We start from the raw sequence: 23,339 nt of genomic DNA, 5'->3' as shown, positions 1-23,339 counted from the left end.
AGAAAATGTTTTTTTGTTCAAAGAGTAAAATGACATATTTTTAAGTTTGTACAGAAATCTTTAATTTATGGTCCAAAATGATGATCATTTTGTGATCCATCTGTGATCCTTATTTTGAACCATAAATTTAAAGATTTGTGTAAAAATTTACAATAGTAAATGTTAAATCAAATATAATAAAAAAAATTTTTTTTTTAAATATCTATATCTTTATAATTTATAGCTTATGTGTTATTCTGATGTATGAGCTATATTGCTGTACAGTTTCATTAAAAACAATTCGCTAGTTTTGGCGTGAAAGCGTAAAAAAAAAAACAAACATCCATACTTTCACATTTATAATATATAGGAATTTTCATCAATGAAGGCTATTTTTGTAAAAGATAATTTTCGTTAAATTCATAATTATTTACCTATACTTTGAAAATAACTGCAATTTATGTTTAACAAACATTTTTTCATTGCCTACAAATTGTCAACACAATAAAATGTCCACAGGAGGCATCGTTCATTATTAGAAATATTTCTACCTTTCAAATAAACAAATCGTCTGTCTCATTACATAATATGATGTACAATTATGATAATTTTCTGATCGGTTTTTATTTCTTCAAATTCCGATGATTGACGATATTCTTAATATAAACAAAACACAAAGAGCTACGTGCAAATACCACGTAGACACTTATGTGACGTCAAGTCGTAAGTGATAAGTAAATTTTGTTCACAGTTGATATTATTTGTGTAAACCTCAAGGGTCGCACTAGACCCTACCCACGGCTTGTTGTAAAATAGCCCTTATTCGTTTATACCGTGCGTTCAAAATTTTAAATAAGATAAAAAATAATTCACCAGCATTTGCATAAAATTTCATAAAAAATTAATTCGATAAATGTTGAGACATTGGACATAAAAAAAAAAAAACTACAAATTACCTTGACATTAATTTTCGACATTGTATGTTAAATACAAAAATTTTTTTTAAAATTATTTATTTTATTTGCGTAGTCTAAAAGTCTACATCAATGTTGCATAAAAATATATCTTAAATAAAAAATTTCTATGAATAAACACATAGGTATAAAGCTAACGTAATTTTTTGGACTTGAATAACAAGGGAAAATTTTTGTGGGGTAGTTTCCATTAAGTCGATTTTCGTACTAGTAAACTAAAATAATCAGATTTCATCAAATTTAAGAGCGCGGCATAATTTAAGAATTGGTGGCCCCAAAACTTATGAATCACAGCTCTCTCAATGTGTTTTTGTACTATCTAAGACCTATCCCTATTCAAATTTTTGACTTCCAATTAAGTACAAAAATGTAAGCTAGCTTTATAGCTTATATATAAAAATATTCGAATAACAAAAAAAAATTTCATAGGCATTTTATATTTCAAATAAAAAAAAAAAAAAAAAATTGTTTACACGTTTTCAAAATAAAATATTTTTCATGTTGTAAATTTATTACATAGAGAAAAAAAAAACAAATGAAACAATAAAGCCTGTAATCATTTTATTTGAAAACATATATTTAATGATTGTTTCTGGAAAACAAAACATACATGATTTAAGTTAAGTACGTGGGTTGTTAATGAACTTATATGAAAGAATGATGCGAAATATTTATAAAGCGGTGTGCAACACTCTTCTAACGTCTATCCACAGATTATAAACTTATGGATTTTTCATTGAGACATTCTATGCATAGAAGTCTCAAATTTTAAGAAACCATAGTTTAAAATTCAACAATTTTTAAAGAGAAAACTCTAATTTTTATTGCGTAGTGTTGCATTAAACTAAAAAGTATTGATACAACAATTTTGGGTTGGGCGGATTTTTGCCGAATGAGGACAATCTATTAATCAACGCAGTTGTGATGATGTTAAGTCAAAGTGAACTACTAAAAAAAACAAGTAAAAATGTAAAATAATTCTGCAATTTTTGTTAATAAAAATGGTAAACGATCTGGAAGTTTTAAATTCCGACTCATTCTAGCGTGTTAGGGGAAAATTTTACTGGCAAAAATTAAAAGCCGAGTCTCCAATTTTTTTTTAGGAAAACATAATAGATAGATAACATCATCTGATATGATCAGGCATTGGTAATCATCAGTCAAATTTTTTAACAATAAAAATTATGATCTATGAGAGTAGTCTAGAAGCTAGGTGCGAATAGATGAACATACATACATATAAGATTTTTCGTAAAAATAAGATTTTCTTCAAAAAGAGGGATCAATTTACTTAAAACTCGCCGTATTCTTACTTTTTGTTACTATAGTAACAGCACATAACTTTATGAATAGAATTGTATGGAAGAACATCCATACAATCTGCGGATTGCAAATATTGCGAATTTAATACTACTTTCTAACAAATTTAAATAAGTAATTATGTTAATTCACAATTAAAAAATATTATTTATGACTATACTCATTGTCATCCAGTGTAAGTAGATTCATTCACTGTAAAATTTTTACTAACAGAGATGATTAGATTACTTACGTTGGGATACTTTATAATTTTACCTTCAGTTCTGAACAATTTCAATATTCTTAATGCTTCTGGTGTTTAAACTGAATATAGAAGTAAAAACATTAATAGTTAAGATGTGCAAATAATATTTAAATTTATATTTTATCATTTAAGTACCTTATGAAGTCATAAAATTCTGTTTTATTGTGGGTTAGACTTGTTTTATGGGTATATGATTAACCTAGTGGCCTAGGTTAGTTACTTGACTTTTATAAAAAAATAGTTTTTTTTATGGATGCAAATTTTTACAAAAAAAAACCGTGTTCAACAGAGTTCAAAGATTCATCATAAACTTTTATGATTCAATTTATTGGTTAGTATCTACATCTATTTTCCATTCTCGATGAAATCATGATAAAATTATCAATAATTCATATCCATATTTACAGAAAATAAGACACGGAAATGCCCATTTTCTGGTGGTTAAATTATTATCTTAAGGCCTGCTGATGCTGGAAATTTAGAAATTTAAACGATCCATCTCTTAAGCGGCGAGGTCTTGTTCCAAGATTTTCTGAACATCCTGGTACCCATAATTGGTTAAATTTTTGTTTTTGGTCAGCTAGCGAGTTCTACAAACGCACAAGTACTCAAATTCAGATTTTTGACCTCTTCTTGACAACTTACAGTTTAATTACGGATAACGGTTTTGGGAAGCTCTTCGACAACAAGTTCAGCACCTGGCAGATGGTTTAATAATAGGTACCGGTGTTCAGGCGATCTGTCTAAAAGAAAAGTTTATGACGCACCATGTGTCATTTTCACTTAAACATCTCCTCAGTTACAACTTCAAACTATAAAAGCAATTATTATTCAAAAAATATAGATAATTTATAAACAACAACTTTCTAATTTTAAAGTATTCGTCCAATGTTTACCAGTTATGAATTAGGGGGGGGGGGAGGTTTTAATTGAACCTGAAAACTTAGACCGAATTCAATACCCGTATAAAATGTGTGCATTTGATATAGACATTTTTCGTATTTTTCGTTTGAAGCATTTTCCTGGATACAACTTTTTTTTGAGTTTCACGCATATGTCTAGTTAAAAAAAACACCCTGTATACAGGGTATAATAAATGAATCACTGAATCGTATAAAAAGTCAGAACATATTGGAATTTTGTGCCAAATTGATGAAGATATTTCTCAATTACTTACAACTCAGTATATTTGATATCCGCCGTGTGGCAGAGATTATAGCTTGAAGGATTTTGTTTCATTAGTAGTACTACTTACATATTATATTTTTATTTATATGGATTAAAATATATAAGTGTGACTTACGTCAACGCAGCTTTACGTTAAGAACTGTCAACGGTATTAGATATACTATTTGTTTTAATGGATTTTACATATGTTCATACAACATAGTCATTCAAATAAATAACTTTATGTACGTACGCAGATCTCTATTTATTTGTATGACATTTATGTCAATTAAAAAAACCTCTTTTTTCTCAAAGTCACAATAATATTTAATAAGAAGACAATTGCGAGTGATGCTTTTGTGTAGGAGGTGGGAGCCACCCCTTCTAGGAGGTGGAAAAATCGATAAAGCAATGGCTGAGCAACGTTTAATAAACACACTAGCACATCATTAATTAGCATTTCTACAAATCATTCAAGTCAAAATATAGGAGAAAAAAATCGCGAAAATGGTAGTAATTTAAAATTAGATCTATTTTAACGTGCTCATTATGTAGTTAAATAATTATCCCAGCTATGTCGAATCTTTTCAATTTCCGCATAAATTATTTTATTCGATTTATCCAAAAATCGCTTTTTATACAAAGGTTCTACATTTTTATTAAAAAAAAAAAAAAACGATATTTTATATGTAACAAAATATATATTTCATGCATTAATATTGCCTATATTTTTTCAGAAATGAGAATTAATTTTTATACTTTGAAGTTGTAAGGAGATATTTAAATGAAAATGACACATGGGGTACCCGTCGTAAACTGATTTTCTTTAGATCGCCTAATTACCGTGGTACCTATTATTAAACCTGCAAGGTGCTGAACTTGTTGTCGAAGAGCTTCCGAAAACCGTTATCCGTAATTAAATTGTAAGTTGTCAAATTGTCAAGAAGAGGTAAAAAATCTGAATTTGAGTCAATTACGGGTTCCAGGTGTTCAGAAAATAATTAATTTACTTGAAATGCGATTTGATCAAAGTAAATGTAAGTTTTAAATTAGTATAAATATTACATTTCTAAATGAAATGAATAGACTTTCAATCATTTTTAGGAATCTCTAGAGGGGGGCAGACAATGCCGCCTATGAATCGTACAGATATTCGACTTGAAATTTATACAGAAGTCGTATTATATATACTCATTAATTGACAGACATTTCAGTTTGAAAACACTTTCGTTTTGGTATCGAAAACCTTAATTTTTAAAAATAAGACAGAATTTATTTTAAATAGATCAATCGATATTTCTTTCTCAACAATCAGATTTACCAATAGAATAAAGTTTATGTTTCAGAAGCATTCAATGAATTAATATTTCGTAAAATAACTAAAATAAAAGAACAAAAAAAATTAACCAGTCGTTAAAATGCGTTTTATGTATTAAAAGAAATTTCATCGAAAAATCATTTTGAAAAAAAAAAAAAAATAATAATAATAATAATTCAATTAAAAACATTATAGTTTCAATAAAAAAGTCGTTAAAACTTTCAGAATAAAAATCAAGAAGTTTCTTGGTCTCAAGGGGCGTTACAAATGAATTAGTCAACAATTCAATATGTGATATGGTGATGCTTTTATAATATATGTTCAAAGTGAGTGACTGTTTTGATGTCGCGGTCGTCTGGAACATATCCAATTCTTCATTTATGTGACTCTCTTCTGAAGAGTGAGTGATTTCGTTCTTTTTTTTCTTCTTAATTCTTTGCTATTAAAGATGTATATTGTTATCTCTTTTCAACTTCTATATGTTTAAGTGTTATATTTAGTATTTATCTTTATTTATGGCGCTATAATCTAAAACACTTGGTTTAAATATCTATCTAATTACTTTAATGTGCTTGATATAATTAGAAACTAATTAATATATTTCTAAGAATAAAATTTCTTCTCAAGGGAAGTAAAAATATACGGTGACTGATAATCATTCGTCTCATATTTTTTTATCATACAGTTCCTTTTATATTCAATCTTTTGCTAAACTTGAAACTCATTTTTAGATAAAATTTTTTTTACTAACAATGGCTTGAGCCGATATAGGAATTTAAGTCTAGGGTTCAGTTTTATCTGACTAACATTTTATTATAAATTATGTCGGTTTTCAACCAAACGGACAAACAAAAACAAAACAGAAACTCGAGTCGAAAAAAACTCTTTCTACTTTTTAGTACAATAAAAGCTTGTCTCTTAAAAAGTTTTTTTATTAAAATTTTTAATTCAAGACTAAAAAAATGTATATATATCAAATATGGTGGAAGCGATGTGAAAATCAGGACGCCACAATCTTACCATGCATTGTCATACAAACCAAATGTGCATGCAAAATTTCAGCTCAATCGAACCGGAAAGCAGATCTTTGACTTGCGATATTTGATTACAGACAGGTGAAGCTAAATAAAAGTTTGTAAAAATATACTGTTGGCGAATTAATTCCGTTGAATTTTAAGTTTAAAAAGTCACAAAAACAAGGTTATATATACATGGGACTAAATGGAAAATATAAATAGATATTTCCAGCTCACTACACAAGTCCTCCACAAATGCTATTATCCGAAAATTTTCTCTCCAATTTTATAAAAGTTCTGTTCCACTATTATTTTTAATAGATAAGAGAGTGTTAAAAATATGAAATACAAATACAAACCGAAGACAATAGCTTCGAAGCACGGGCTTAATAATGTTACAAAAACCCCAGTCGCATTGTTCAATTTCAACGTCGTGACGCATTTGTATAAGATTATATCAGTACTTGTTCGTGCGTTGTTCTAGTTAGCGTTTTAAGTGTACACGAAGTAAAAAAGAATCCTCGCTTGGTTTAGTTTCTTTTTTTTTGTTTGCTGATAGAATTTAAGATACAAATCTCGTTTATTTTTCAACTAAGAATGTGACATATGTTAAATAGGAAGGTGGGATACATAGTGTCTAATAAATCACTAAGAACATATAAAAAGCATATACAGTATTTTTGGTTGTATAAAGGTGATTATTATGTATCCAAAATTTATTTTTCAAAATGAATTAATTGAAAATTTCATATCAATTAAATTTGAAAATTATAAAAAACCGTTCTAATTTGGTAAGAAATAGATGTTTTTAATAATGAAAACCCGCTTGTAATCAACAAACTCCCGCTGCTGGGACCCATGATGTTCTCAGGAGGTAAAAGTTTGTTTCACTTGAGGATTTCGACCTAAAAGTTATCTTTAATACATTTCGCTTATGCCCTATACAACCAGTTGGTTTACGTATGGTTATTTGCTTTTATACAACCATTTGTTTTGATTGGGAAATTAATGCTAAAAACTGACCTGGAATTAGTAACAAGCTTATGCGGTTTGTAACCAAAAGTTGTATTCCTATTGTATTCCCTATTATTGATACACGCGTACCTATCGAATATTGTTTCGGAAAATGAGATATCGACTATTTGTATATGACAAATGGTTAAAGGCTACGCTTAGATTTGTACATTCGTTTGGGAGCTTGATGTACAAATATAGAATAACGGTCGAGGCGTTGGGCACATTCACTTTTGAGACAAACATTTAGTGCAATGCAATGTACTCTGATCTTCAAATTTTATAATCAGCAACTAGGAAGAACCTAACGATATCTACAATGTTGAACAGATTTTTATTGAATGGCTGAGAATTATTTTGAGGAAAAAAGATTTTATATAAGAGACAAAATCATAATAGTCCTCTTTGAACAAACATTTGTGGTAAAATTTAGTTTCACAAAATCTGCCATTTTTGGTTTTTTTTTTATGGTGTTTTTAACCTCCGAACTAAAAAAAGGGGTGTTATAAGGTTGACCGCTATGTTTGCGTGTCTGTCTGTGGCATCGTAGGGCCTAAACGGATGAACCGATTTTAATTTTTTTGGTTTCATTTGAAAGGTAATTTAACGGAGAGATATGTTCCAAGTACGTGCTTAGGGTATCGTACCCGAAAAAACTATACAATTGCCGATGATTTTCAAAATCGATTCAGTTTGGAAAAGGCATGACATTTTTAACATATAACTAATTACTTTGAAAATTAATGGTCAAATAAACCTGGCTCAATTCATTTCGAAAAGTGAAATAATTAAGTAATTCAAAACAATAATTCAAAAGAACACAGTCAACTCAAATAATTTAATTTAAATAAAAATATTTCTAAAAATTTGTCCCAAAAAATGATAGCTCTCTAAGTATCCTTTTCATCTCATCTTATGTCCTTGACCATCACATTGATATTGATTTTAGAAAGAGTGTTAGAAGGAGAAGATTAAAGTGTTTATCTGTGCGTCTGTGTGTTTCTCAGTGGAATCGTAATCCCTAAACGGTCGAACCGACTTGATTAAGCACATTTTATAGCTAAGTTTCCAAAAATCGTCTTACAAGGAATAAATCGCATTTGTCGGGGGTTTTTAAATTTTGTAAATTTCACTTGTTTATTCATAGGGTCTTTATAAAATGTATTCAAATTTCAGAAACTTTACTTAAAAATCACCTATATATAGATAATATACATAAATTTACTTTTAAATACATTTTAATGTAGTAAAAGACAAAAAAAAAAAAAAAAAAGTAAAACATTACACACTACTTAAACATGGACACCAATCGCCACTTAATTTATCTTATTTTAAAAAGAAAACAAAAATATTTCATGAGTAGGTTATACTTTTCTATAAACAAATGTACACAAAACAATAATTTTATTTATACACATATTTGTTTGAACATTATTAAATTAGATTAAAATACTTAAAATATCAAGTAAAACACATTATTTATAAGAAAAAAAATTGATGTTGTTAGCGAGTAGATTTTTCTTACTTGTAAATGTCTCATTTGAAAAATTACTACGCGAATTCGAGACACTACAATATTGTGTATCGCAAAGTTTGTATACCATGTGTATATGGTATACAAACGAAAAGGCAACCTAAGGCTTACAACGCTTCCACCATATTTTCATTATTTTATATGTGTTGATAATACCTATATTATACAGAAAGCAAGCTAATAGAAAAATAAAATAACTATATAGGGTTTTGAATCCTCATGTTAATATTGGAAATTATTTGCAACAGGAAACAATTTTTATTTCTAAATTTGAAATAAATTAAACTTAAATATTATTATTAGTAAAAGACTAATTTATTTCAAATAATAATATACAGAAATCTTCCATATGAGAAAAAACATATATTAATAAGAAAAAAAAAAGATAAAATCACGTCTCGCAACATTTCCCATTTCATTTCAGTTTAGTCAAGCTTCGTTTGTCACTTAAATACATTTTTTAATTGGTTTAATGAATTATATTTTATTTCTATTTTAAAATTAAAAAACTAAAATATGCATTTTTATTTTTTGTGTCTTATATTTTTTCTTGTTCTTTTTGTACTCTAGTGTATACACTATTTTAACTTGGTGTAAGTACACAAAGATAGTCATTGCATTGTCATACCTCGATCATGTAGTACACCGAAGAAAACAGAACAAAGTATGTTCATAATTTATTATTAAGATGTGTTGTTGCATTCTACATATTTAGAACTAATTAGTTACAATTATTTTTAAATTTTTTTATGTCAAACTATATTATTTACACATAAATATGTATTTGAATACGCAAAAATATTTTTATGACCGTGAATATAATATAGTTAGTGTTTGATGTCTCGTTCAAGTATGAATAATAGATTTTATCTTTGTTAATTTTTCGAATTCAGTGATTATATGAAAGAATCAGTTTTTAGTTTGTCTCATGGTGCTCATTAGAAAACTTGTATTTTTTTCACGCTTCTAATCTTCATGTAAAATTTAAGGATAACATTTCTTATCCGTCCGTGCAAGCGGCATGGGACAAGCAAATAGAATAATAGATTCCAAAACTAGAAAGTACAAGTTTTCAAATGAGCGATTGCTGGGCCTAATTCGATGATTTTTTGCCGAGATACACATGAAATTTAGGTAAAAGTTTGTGTATTTTATGTAAAAATTTTGTTCCTTTAATACTTTGTAGCAGTTTATAAAAACAAAACAATATTATACTATTATTAATCCTATATAATATTTGAGCGTTGTTAACTTTATTTTGAACTTTATAAGCTAGTATATCGGTTATATCGACCAAACGTAATTTTCACTAAACATAAAAAATATAGATATCTTTTATAACAACTATCGGTTATAATCGAGTATGGTTGTATTGCACTCAGAATACACAGTTTTGAATTTTAATTAATAACTTTTTATTGAATTGTACCCTATGTTGGTTGCTTTGATCTTTTTTATGGCTTTCGTAGCTACAACAGTTAGAGTTGAGTAACGGATTTTTATCTATGACTACCAAATTAATAAAAATAATTTTGGGAATTCATAAAAAGTTCTATATTCCTGTAAAATAGGGTTGAGGATCATATGTATAGCAATTATAAACAAGATATCCGCTTTCTTTTATAAACGAAAATAAATAATGTTGTTTCTAAACCCATGTCATAACAAAACGAAGTTATTAAAAATTGTAACGAATTCATTTCAAAACCAAAATATTAAATATTTCGACATTAATAACATACCAATTGCCAATTATATACAATAGAAAATAACGTATCCATTTTTAATATTAGACATATTAGTCCCGGTACCCGATAACATATAATGTCATTGATAAACAAACCTCAAGAAACTGATGTGTGTCTTAGTTAGGCCTGTTAATTTGTTAATAGAGCAACCTTTTCACGTCAATGCGGTCTTTTTCACGTCGCTCAGAAAGTTTTGAACGCGCCCGCAAGCTTAAAATTGACGATTATCCGTTGTTTTTTGACTTTCTAAAATGAAGATAATTAAATAAACACAAAAATCGCTTAAAACTCCTAATTAAACAAACACGAAGATTAGGGATTGCACGGTATCACCATAGAGATGATTACATATAGAACTCTCTTTTGCCGGAAAAAGGTAACAATCTTTAAATTATAACTTCTTCATTTTTTAATCAATTTTAATTTAACTTTCAAATTTTGTTATAGTACCAAGTCTACTTTTACATTTTTATGGGTGATGTGGCAAATTCGATATCAGTCAACTACCGTATTGGTGTATCTAAGATACTTTTTATCCATCTGAGGAACGAAAAAAGATATATAGAACCAATATAAAAAATTTCAAATTTTGACATACAATCTTTTAAATTACCGTGACGAAATGTTTTGAACGGCACTTATTAAAACTGGATTCCCGTTATCCAATCTACAGAAAATTGCACCGAACATACCTTTGTTTTTAGTATCGGAATATGTCTTTTAATTTAGTATAAGAATAACAAAATAATCGATTTACGTCAATTTTACTTGCGATAAAAATATTCCGAGCAGCGAGAAAGAGAACACATAAAAAATAATTTTCTTTGAAGTTAGCAAGCTAAACATAACTAAGTCATAACTTCTAGAGGTGTATTTATCAATGACATTATATGCTGATGTGTACCAGGACTATATCTACAAAATCCATTGGATAATAAACAACCTCAAAGTTTTTTTTTCAAGCATTTATGAACACACACATAAAATTACAAATAATTACACTAAAGAAACATATTGATAATCCTCTCTCTGTGTATAAAGCCTTTTGTTAAAAATAGTATACACTAGAGACTATACACAAAAAATAAGCCCTCTTGAAAAAAATAAATAAAATAGCAACATTTTTTCCCTTATTGTTGTGTATTATATAAGTACTTTTAATAATGTATTTTATATATAATATATACATCCATGTAAACTGGGTACTATGTTAAAAGTTTTACCTGAAAGAAAAAATCTTTTAATGCCATGTCAACAAATCAGTGCCCGGCTTGTACAATGTTGCATAATAAGTTGTAGAGATGCGGTAGTCGTAAAGATAGAAGTTTACGTTCTGAATGAAAATTATATGGGCGCCTTTCAATCTTTTATTGATGATTTCCTCCTGAAGCAGCTTGAAATTTAGAAAGAAACACCTGGATGTCTATTAATGCTTCAGCCTGACAGGTTTTTGCCTTTTCTGATGAGTTCATCAACTCAACAATCCCATACAATAATGGTGTACTGTACTCCTTGATCGACGCCCATATTATTTCAATTGAGTTTTGTATTTCTAAAAGCACTGGACTATCGATATTAATTATGATGAGCATTGATCAAACTCAAAAACTATTTGACTATCTTTGTTTTAAACACTGCACATTGATCTTGTTACTTCCACAATTAACTATATCTGTCTTGTGCACGTTTTTTGTACTTTAGTCTTGTGATTTGTGTGATTTGTCAGATTTGTACACATTTTAAAGATCAAGATAGACTTGCGAGATCAAGACTAATGTGTAAGAAAAAATCTTAAATTTAAAAGATTGTGTATGTTAACAAAGATAATCAAATACAGCCTTGATTTTGGCCTTGGTCTTGAGATTGCTCCTCACTAGATAGTATTAATCATAGAGATATGAATACATAGAGCAAGGCAGGGGAAAAAACATACGATATGCGTAGCGAGAGAGAAAAATGCCAGTGAGTTCCCCTTTGTCCTTGTCTAATACTTATACTAATGCGTAATATACTGACTTTCGTGTATAATAAGTATATAAGTACATATGATTATTACAAGGACACAGGAGAACTCATTGACAGTTTCCTCTTTCGCTCCACGTATCGCATCCAATTACAGACAAGCAGACCCCGGGGATACATACGGTAGTCAGTTGAAAAGTTACGGTAGTCGGTAGGACGATCATATTTGTTTTGCATTGCAAAAAATAAAGGGACCTCTTGTTTTAATAGTAGCTTTTTTGGGACATATTTCAATTAGTAGTAGCTTGCAGTTTGAAAAAGGTACACCTAAAAGTTTAATAAAGCTTGCATCCCGACTACTGAACTACTGAAATGTTAATATAACATCTGGGTTTTCAAAGTAATTTTCGCAGGTCACAGATCACAGTTTAAACTCACGCGACTTGGCCTAACCAAGTTTTTGTTCCATTTCTGTTACCAAGTACATACATCTAGGTTAGTGCCCAAATAACATACACCCTTATACATTACATAAGTTCTATTAATAATAAATGTATATCGTAAAATGTGTATCGATAAGTGGTTTGTTGATTATAAGGTAACCTCTATTGTTTGGTTTTATATAATATTCAATTCTTTGATACAGATATATTTGTATGTCATTCAATTCATCAACAATTTTATTATTATTCAATCTCTTGACAATGTTTTGTCATTTGGTCGTCATTCTTATAGACGAGTATGTATGTGTACCTACTTAATAACATATTGTCATATGTCAATATGTTACTTATATTGTATTAAAAGACCTATCGATAGTTGTATGTATGGATATGTTTAAAGTGTAAGCTTTATTGTTCACATAGATTAAAAAATAACATTTTATTACTTCGTGAAATTATTGTGTTGCTCTTTTACAGTCAGTTTCGTTGTATTCAAGCAAAGTAGGATTAAATACAATTATGGTCTTTGAAATTTGTGAATGTGCTTTTAGTGTTGTAAAAGTATTGTCGAATAAATAATAACAAAGTAGAACAACCACATAACAGTCGGAAATCGAACGTTTAGTAGATTCTCTTTTTCAAAGGCACTTCTAGTACGAATAATGTCTTGTTCTTAGATCACCGATACCAAGACCAAGACCATAGGTGATTAAAGTTAAGTCTCGTGAGAATAAGTGTTTGTGGTCTTGGTCTTGGTATTGCAGTTCTAGGGAGAATGAGACCGAGACTGCATACCTAGAGACTGATTTTGATCATCACTACTAGCTGGCAATTTATTGCTTAGAGAGTGTTAGCTTTATTGTTCACAAATATGAAATTTAGTGTTTTAAAACTATTGTCGAATATATAATAACAAAGTAGAACAACCATGCAAAGTAGGTGTTTCTAGTTTTCGAATCTAATGTCTGGAACTTAAATCATCGATTATTGGTATAAAAAAAGAGCCAAGTCAATATCAAAACTAGGAATCGTAGATCTAGGTCTTCCTAATTTCATGATGAAACGATCCAATATCATTCAGTCTCAAAAGGAAATTCACAACGGGTAGAGCTTTATATAAGTCTCGCGAGAATGAGTCCTTGTAGTCAGGTCTTGGTTTTGCAATTCAGGGGAGAATGAAACCAAAACTGTCTACCCAAGACTGTCTACTAATGTCTTGTTCTTATACTTGGCTTACTGTAAGTGAAGAGTAAGACTTATAATCAAACTAAGACCCGAAGATCTTGGTCATGGTCCATTAATATCTGATTAATAGTAATACCGTGGTGAGTACAATCCAATAACAACATAATAGTAAGTGTTTGTAGTTTTTGGTTTTGTTCTTCTTTTAATTTTATCGTGGTCTAAAAACTGGATACTTGGAGTCTAAGATTGCTGTGATATCCGAAGGGACACCTCACAAGAGTCTACTATTCCGAGCCCCAAGAGCTGTTCAAGAACATCAAAAGAGATTTGACGTCAAACGATTTCCAGAGGCATAGTTTAATGTGTTTAGAAAATTTCTCTCAGCTCTGAAAATATAAAACCAAGTTTCTAGGCTTCCAATCTCTAAGCATTAAGTCAACTCCCACGTTTTCAATACTCTTGCATTTTGTATGCAAACATTTAATACAAAAAATTTATTTACTTACCCGCCCAATAGAATTTGGATTATATAAAAACACAGTAAACTCACCTGAAAAAGAAAAGAAAAAATTAGTTTATAAAAAAAATACAAAGTCCATTTTTAACTCAACATAAGCGAATAAAATTCGCTATATATCCGAATTTGTAATTCTTTGATTATATATCTATTATCTGAAGTAAATCTAAGTATCACTTAAATATATAAAGCAACATTTGAGAAAACTGTAGTATTTGTACAGATAATTTTACAGACTCTTGTTCATAAGCGTAAATAATCATTTTATATTTATAAACGTGTTTATTGGTTTGGAAATATATAATTTTTAATTCAATTTCCAAGTACTTAAAGGAAATACTTAGTTATTTTTAGACCGAAATGTATATCATTTTCTATAGAAATTATAATATTTTTTAAATTGAAATTAATCCTTGAATAAAAAAACATTCTTTTGATATAAGCCTTATACATTTAATATTATTTTTAGAAAAAAAAAAATAGGGTTTTACATTAGTATCCCTTGTATAATGGGTCTTTTACCATTGAATCTACCGTCAAAAAGTATTCTATTTCAACGAGTTTATAAATTATATACATATTGCGTATAATAATACAGATTAACAAAATAACGGGATCATCATATAATAAATTTAATTCATTTTTGATGAAAAGGAATAGCGACATTTTCGTAAGTATCAGCTTAATCTTGATTGCCTTACATCATTTTAAAAAAGTCTAAAAAAAAGCTGCTAGAGCTGAGTTTGACAATTGTAAATATCATAAGTGCTGTTGCTAACAATTCTTTTTAGTGGTGGAAGCGCATGTAAATTCATTTTATGCTTATTATTCAAAGTTTCACATTATCACTTTTCCATTTTGATAAGTTTTTTAAATTCGCTTTAATTACGATTAAGTTGGAAAGTTATTTGTCTTAATAGTTTACACCATTGTATTATAAACATCATTAATAATCGAAAGACTTCGACGTTTAAATTTATATACAAAATTAAGTAAACAAACCAATAATAAATAAGTGAATGTTGACAAACAATTGACAAAAATTTAAGTCTTTGAGTTGAAAAAAGTACGCATTATGCCTAGAGCACAAATGGCCCAGTTGGTTAAGCCACTTGGCATTAATCTGAGAGACCCAGGTTCTACTCCTGGTATATGTGTATTTTTTCAATTTTCTTTAATTAATATTTAAGTTAGTTTACGGAACTACGGTTTATTGTGGTTGCACATCTTTAACGAATCCGGAAGTTGTAAAGACACTTAAACAACGAAGCTATGAAAATATAGCACAAGTCTCAAAAACTTTGTTAGCAGATCTGCATCTCTATGTAGATTGTAGATCTGTCTTAAAGCCCTATAAATTTTAGATTAAAAGCCAACGAATTTGAGTCCCATAAATTTAAATTTGGATAATTCTATAGGCAAATAATGAAAATATCTAGAGCTTCCGGTTTTTAATAATTTAAGTGTGTCTTTGCATGTGAAAAATATTCTTTCGTTTTGCTTATCAAAAGAAATAACCAAATTCATTTAAAAGAATTCGTCTTATGAAAATTAAGCGATGACAGATATACAAACTTTGACATTTTTTTTCCAAATATAGTTGACCAAAACAAAGGATTATTAAAATGAATTACGCATTTATAGGTCCATCCAAAAGCGGCCATTTTATTCAATGTCAAAAAATAATTTAATTTAAGTTTTATATACTATCGGTTTATATTATAAATTATTATTTGAATAAAATAATAGATTATTATTAAAAAAAAAAAGGGACGGACAGTTAACAAACAAAATTCCAAATTGTAAGGGACATTTATTGTCACATTTAACAAAACGAACATTAGGTATATATGAATAAAATATATATAGGGATAAAAGGTGAAGCCATCGCGTTACTATAACGAACGAATATGTATAGTAGTTTTATAGTAAGATCAATATCAAACAAAAGTCGTTTAACGAGGAGGCGTTATCCAATTTAATACACATCATCAAAGGTGGAGCACACAAGTTCCGCCTTTATATGTAAGCCCAACCTAATAGACTCGATCCCACCAAATGAATATTGTTTGAACAAACAGAGATGTAAACATACAGGCTAGGTATAACGTATTTCCTCGAACAGTTTGTGGAGACGATAGTCGTTGTCAGTACCAAAACAGATGTTAGCCTATACTGACTGAGTCTCGGATCACCCACTATAACAGTCAACTATTTGTCATAACAAATAATTTTCACACGACTTGAGCTGTCAATTTTTTAGTGTTTGCAATGTTGGTGCCACCTGATATGATGGCTGCTCAATCAAAAATGTTATATCAATTGAATAAATATTATGGTGAACGGGTACAAAATCGTATGGGCACTATTGCTAAAACAATACGTGAAGTGTGCAAAGTTGTGCAAGATGTACTAAAAGAAGTTGAAGTGCAAGAGCCGAGATTTATATCATCATTAACTGAGTGCAATGGACGTTATGAAGGTCTTGATGTAATATCACCGGGTGAATTCGAAGTGGTTTTATATTTAAATCAAATGGGAGTTTTCAATTTTGTGGATGATGGTACATTACCAGGTTGTGCAGTGCTTAAATTGAGCGATGGTCGTAAACGATCAATGTCTTTATGGGTGGAATTTATTACCGCATCTGGATATTTATCAGCGCGAAAAATCCGATCTCGATTCCAAACATTAGTGGCTCAGGCTTGTGATAAATGTGCTTATCGCGATTCAGTGAAAATGATTGCTGACACCACCGAAGTTAAATTACGTATTCGAGAACGATATATCGTACAAATTACACCAGCATTTAAATGTTCTGGTGTCTGGCCACGATCAGCGGCACATTGGCCAATACCACATATACCATGGCCACATCCTAATTTAGTAGCTGAAGTGAAAACTGAAGGATTTGATTTATTATCTAAAGAGAGTATTGCAATGCAAGGTAAACAATCTGCTATGGAAGGCGATGCGTGGGTACTTTCTTTTAATGAGGCTGAAAATCGATTGTTGCAAGGTGGTTGCCGACGGCGATGTTTAAGTATATTAAAAACATTACGTGATCGTCATTTAGATTTACCTGGGAATCCTGTTACTAGTTACCATATGAAGACTTTACTATTATACGAATGTGAAAAGCATCCGCGGGAAATTGAGTGGGATGAAGCATGCTTGGGTGATCGCATTAATGGGATATTCCTGCAGTTAATATCTTGTTTACAATGTAGGCGATGTCCACATTACTTTTTGCCAAATTTAGATTTATTCAAAGGCAAATCACCCAGTGGATTAGAGAATGCTGCAAAACAAGTTTGGCGATTAACTAGAGAATTACTAACTAATACAAGATCATTAGAGAAATTATAAAGCGACGGATATGGTTTTGTTTCCTCTACTTATCCCCAGTGATATTTTAAAAAGTGTACGATAATTGTTATTTATTTTTTATTTTTAAAGTTAATACACACATTCCAAAAGTATTGAAAGCTTATTGTAAATAATTTTAGTGCAATCGATAAAGCCATTGGGTTTCAATATGTATTTAATTTTGTAGACAAGTTTTTATTGTCAAATGTTTTCGAATTATGCCTATTATTTTAGCTTTAAATAATTTCGATAATTTTCGGAGTTTCGAACTGTTTTATATGTAAATACATATTTTTTTAAATTATTTTTAATTTTTTTTTTGTTAATATTGTTGATATTTTTTATAAAATTAAAAATTTATTATATTCTTTGTACAAAAAAATAATTTTTGCAAATTATGTTTTCGTTTTGTAAATATATATTGAAAGAAAATATGCATTATTAAAAAAGACGTTTTAAATCTAGATTGTGTTTTGATTAATGTTTTACCCTATTTAGAACTTGTCCTAGAGTCGTTGAGTGGAGTGCTAATTTCCACGGCATTCCAAATTAATTTTAAAATAAATTTAGTTTTTTCAATACGAAATATTCCTCTCGAAATAAATTTAGTTTACACAAAATCCCCTGAAGCTCTTTTCTTATTTTGAGCGCTCCTCATAGTAGAAAATATCGAATAGTATAAAAATCCAAGTACAGATTTTTCATAACCTTTCTTGAGATATTCAAATTGAGTTATATAGAAAGTGATCGTAGTATTTGTTAAGGTTTTTTAGAAATTTCTACTTCATAGTTAAGCGACGGTGTAGGTTAATTACATAGGTACTCCACCTGCAAATATCGATTAAGATTCTAAGCAAGTTTTTATTACGAAATTATATTGGCATAAATTTATTTATTATTAAACGCATTTGTCAATTTTGACTAATTTAGTCTAGTTCAACGAATTTGGTTGTTTAAAGTCTTTAAACAATTTCCTTCAAAAAAATTATGCAAAAAGAATATCTCATGGTGTAGGCGCAGGGAAGCGTAAAAAAATTAGGTATTTGCATATTTTTTTGGAAATGAGATGTGTTATTTACAAGATGGATCCAGAGATCCAGTGGAGTTTAATTAAAAGTATTTAAAAAACGTAGGTATTGTTTGAATAATTAACTTAAAAATTTCTATTTTCAAAGTAATTTTCGCAATTTTTAAATAAAATTTTTACGATGTAGTTACGTAACATACATTTTTTAAACCAATTTGAAATTTTTTTAAATGTTTTAGTAATAAATTTGATTTATGACTTCAATTTATTAACGTTTTGACCTAAAATCTTCTATTTGGTATCATACGGACTTTACGGGGTAGATTTATTAAAAAGAATTTAAGTATTATGAAGAAAAATTCCATAAAAACCAAAAATTTCATGCAAAAATAAAACATATGCGTTGAATTAAAATTGAAAGTCATATAATATACAAAACAAAAAATAAAAAGTGAAATTTATTGTTTACGAAAACACATTTTAAAGATCCATTTTCAATAAATTTAGAGAGAGGCCCCATTTAAATTTTGATAAATATCTGTGATACTAAGGTAGATACGATACTCCGATACTATATTATACTTATGTTTGTTTAAAATTTCAATAAGTTTGTTTTTACCTATTCAAAAAATAATGATAATAATAAATACTTTTGAAACCGGTTTCAAATAAACAAAAAATCAATAAAACTTTTTTTTAAACAATAACACCTGCTATTTAATGTCATACTAAATAAAATCAAAAATATTATATTTGCTTTTCAGTTCTCTTTTTTTATTAGTTTTTATTATACGGGTAGGATTTTTATTATTAATATATTAGTAATCAATGAAATTATAACGTTTAATTGTAATTTGTTTCGTTTAATTAGTAGCTTTTTTTGTGGTTGTTGGATAAACTCGTAAATAAACACTTGAATCTTTAAAAATAAGAATTTTTTTTTGTTAAAGGTAATAAAGTTTTTGTTGTTGTTTTATTTAATTGATTACTTGTTTAAAAGAATTTATTGGTTAATTTGCTCTTACTTTGTTTATTGGACACAAATCGATTGACTTTCATAAAGAATTGTAACACGTTCGCTGTCCGTTTCTTTACCTGTTCGATAAAAATATGATATTTAAAAATTAAGATGGTATAGAAAGCTTAAAATCACAGTACATGTGAAAATCACAGGCTATAGGATATTGTGATTATAGAAATACATTGGAAGTAAAACTAAATTTCTATTTACTTCCCGTCGCTTCCACCATATTTTTATATACCTTTAAAACGAAAGAGGATAATAAAAGCTCTCCATGCATTATTATATACTTTACCATACATGTTTTTTTAGACTATGACTAATTTTGACTTTAGGAAATAGAAGATGACTTTACTAACAAAATTTTGTTTGTGCGATGCTAGAGTGTGAACCTCATTTTAGAACTATCACCGTCAATGTGTTCTTCGTTGAGGGAAAATAAATTTGGTTATGCTCTTAAAAATTTGCATAATATGTTTTGCCCTTAAATTTTGATGGGGCTGAATGACTGGAGGTTCTGGAAACTGAATTACCTTTCACTAATTTAATTATCATTCTTCAATATGAAGATAAGCAAACAATTCAATAGAAATTTTACACAGAAAAGGAAGAAAAAAATTCATGGATCGAGAATGTACTGAGGGTAAAAATGTCTTGCTTTTTAAAATCCACCAAACAATCTCAAGCCATGAAACCGTTTTTCTGTGTACATGAAGTAAAGCAGTGATTAAATGTAGGAGAAATTTCAGAGTATAAATTAATGGTTTTATAAATGGTTTTTTGAATATTTAATTTTATTAATTGAATATTTGCTTTATAATTGAATCTAGTTTTTAATTGAAACCAGTTTAAATAAAATAATATATTAACTTCAAATAAGATATTAATTGAAAATTAAATTTGAATATTTTAATTTTTTTAAATCAATTAATTAATTCATTAATTGGACATTTATAAGAATTATAAATTATTAAATTATATTTGAAATATTTAGCTTAAATATTTACTCTAGATCATTTAACGGATTTATTTATTTATTTTAATTTATATTCTTAGAAATTCATTTAGAGCTGTAAAGTATTATTAAAGAAAAAGGTGGCTGCCTGTAAATAATTGTCAGTAATAGTCGAATTTGTCTAAAATTTGTCCATGGGTTAAAAATAATTAGAAAAAAATTCAAAATTATTATGTTATACAATTTTTACAATATAGTTATTTCTGAGGTTTGATTTTCTTTTGCCTTTTACCATTTGCAAATACAATTGCTTCAGACAACAATTTTAAAAGTTTTATCTAATATTTAAGGAGGATCCCTCACTAGTAATAGAAAAAAATAAATTAGTAGAAAATGATCCAAATTTTTAGTATGTTGTAGTTAACGATACATATTATTAAATCAAAAAAAAAATTTGGGTATCTTATCGATCAATTAAGAGAGTAATAAATTTATTAAAAATACACTAAATAACATGATATGAGGATGGTTATGTTATTTAGTGTATTTTTAATTAAGAATTACTCTCTTAATTGATCGATGAGATACCCAAATTTTTTTTTGATTTAATAATATGTACCGTTAACTACAACATACTAAAAATTTGGATCATTTTCTACTAATTTATTTTTTTCTATTACTGGTGAGGGATCCTCCTTAATTTTATTTTCTGTATAAGTACGACGTCATACAAGAGTAAATACTTGTGTTCAGGTGACAATTATAAAATTCTTCAAAAATTTTGTTAGTTGAAACGTATTGAGAATCAGCAATAAGAAGCCTGTTAGTTTTCTTAGGCCAGACACATACTGATGGTATATTATGCTGGCCATCTTAAAAGGTAAATTATGCTGGCCAAGCAAATATTCGCCAACCAAGTAAAATATCATATACCAAACAAAATATTTTCCTTAAAGAAAAATGTTTAACTAGGTAGTCAAATGTTTAAAATGATTTGTTTCAATAATACCTGGTTATATCAATTTTTTTTGCGCCTCACATGATGGATATTAAAAATAATTTAAAAAATTTCAAATCTTCAAAATTAGTAGGTGACCTAGCGTTTGAGATTTAATTAGAATGAAAGAAATTTAAAAGTATTTGGCGTGTTTCTATTTTCAAGGATTTTTGATCTCAGGATATTCAAGAAACTTGATGTATGATAATTAATATAACATAATATGAAAATATGCAACGGTATCTTGTTCAAATATTTTGCATAAACATTTTAAGTATGCCGTATATAAAGTGTCTAATTAGTTTGTATTTTTATAAAAATAATATCATAAAAGACATATTTTCGAAAATGTCGCCTGTTAAAATATTATTATTCAATGCAAACTGTTATATTTTATAAATACTTTCGCTTGATTGGACTAATGATATTTAATATACGTTTTAATTAAAATTAATTAAGTACAAAATAACGAGAGTCAACTGAGATGTATGTGGATTATTATTATTTGTTTTTCATAAAAATTTATCATAACAGTATACAAGCAAGAGTACACAAATTATCTTACAAACTTACCGAAGTGAAAAAAGTTCTGGATTATTTACGTGCATTGAAATTAATTTTGAATATGCTAAATTTTAATTTTTAATCCAAAAATGGTTCTTTAAGTTTTTATAATCTATTTTGGTGATTTTGAGTTAGGTTCATAATTTTTTTGGTACATCTATTCTAGTGCATCAAACCAAACCAAAGTAAATATCCAGGCATAAAAACCGTAATTTATAATTTTCCCAACTCATAGGTATTTTCGATAATTCGAATTTGCGAAGCTATCTATCGAAGTGAAAAAAGGTTTAGATAGACTTGTGTCGAAGTTAATATGTTAAATTTGATTTATATCCAAAAATAGTTTTTTTAATCTGTTTTGTTGATTTAAGTTGATTTGTACTTTTCCTAGATGTTTCCATATTTTTTAATGCTTTAGATTAGAAAAACGCAGGGAAATAGATTAAAAATCTATTTACTGTTTTAAATAGTACGAATTATTATCGCCAGTTGGCGGAGTTAACTGAAACAGGTCCACTTCTTGTTTACGAATTATTATCGCCAGCTAGCTGGGTTTTAAGATTCTAAAAAAAGTAGTTTATCTGAATTTTCCAGTGAAACTTTCCAGGGCATATCCTTAGAATCGTTTTCACCAACATCAAACTTAAAACCATAAAAAATATCAGATGAATAAAAAATTCGGTAGGCTCGTGGTGAAAATTGGAAATTATTGTCTTCATTTACCTCAACATTTTTATTTTAAAAATAGAGAGGTGAAAGATTTAGTAAGAAGAACAATCTTAGATTAAAATGTACCAAAATAGAAACCATACCAGGCAATTCAAAGTTATTTTAATTATAAGAATAAAACTAAGAATCAAAATAATAAAACCAAATAAAAATTAAATAAAATATTAAAAAACGATTCTAAAAAATTTGATGACTTGTACACGCATTCATAAAGTCGAATTAAAATTTGCAATAAAATAATAATATTTATCACATA

General features: G+C 28.3%; 2 protein-coding genes across 2 annotated transcripts in view; one reads left to right on the top strand and one right to left on the bottom strand.

Moving 5' to 3' along the window:
• The window catches only part of LOC123298643 (neurobeachin), an 865,329-nt gene that overhangs the window by 35,739 nt on the left and 806,251 nt on the right, over positions 1–23,339 (bottom strand). The window lies entirely within an intron of this gene.
• LOC123297264 (protein mab-21-like) lies at positions 16,544–18,006 on the top strand. Its single transcript, XM_044878860.1, has one exon. The coding sequence runs from the start codon at positions 16,693–16,695 to the stop codon at positions 17,788–17,790; it is 1,098 nt and encodes a 365-aa protein (XP_044734795.1). The 5' UTR covers positions 16,544–16,692; the 3' UTR covers positions 17,791–18,006.

This window comes from Chrysoperla carnea, chromosome 4, assembly GCF_905475395.1.
Source record: "Chrysoperla carnea chromosome 4, inChrCarn1.1, whole genome shotgun sequence".
NCBI lineage: Eukaryota > Metazoa > Arthropoda > Insecta > Neuroptera > Chrysopidae > Chrysoperla > Chrysoperla carnea.
Note: the sequence above shows the minus strand (reverse complement) of the source record. Positions and strands in the feature narration are given on the sequence as shown.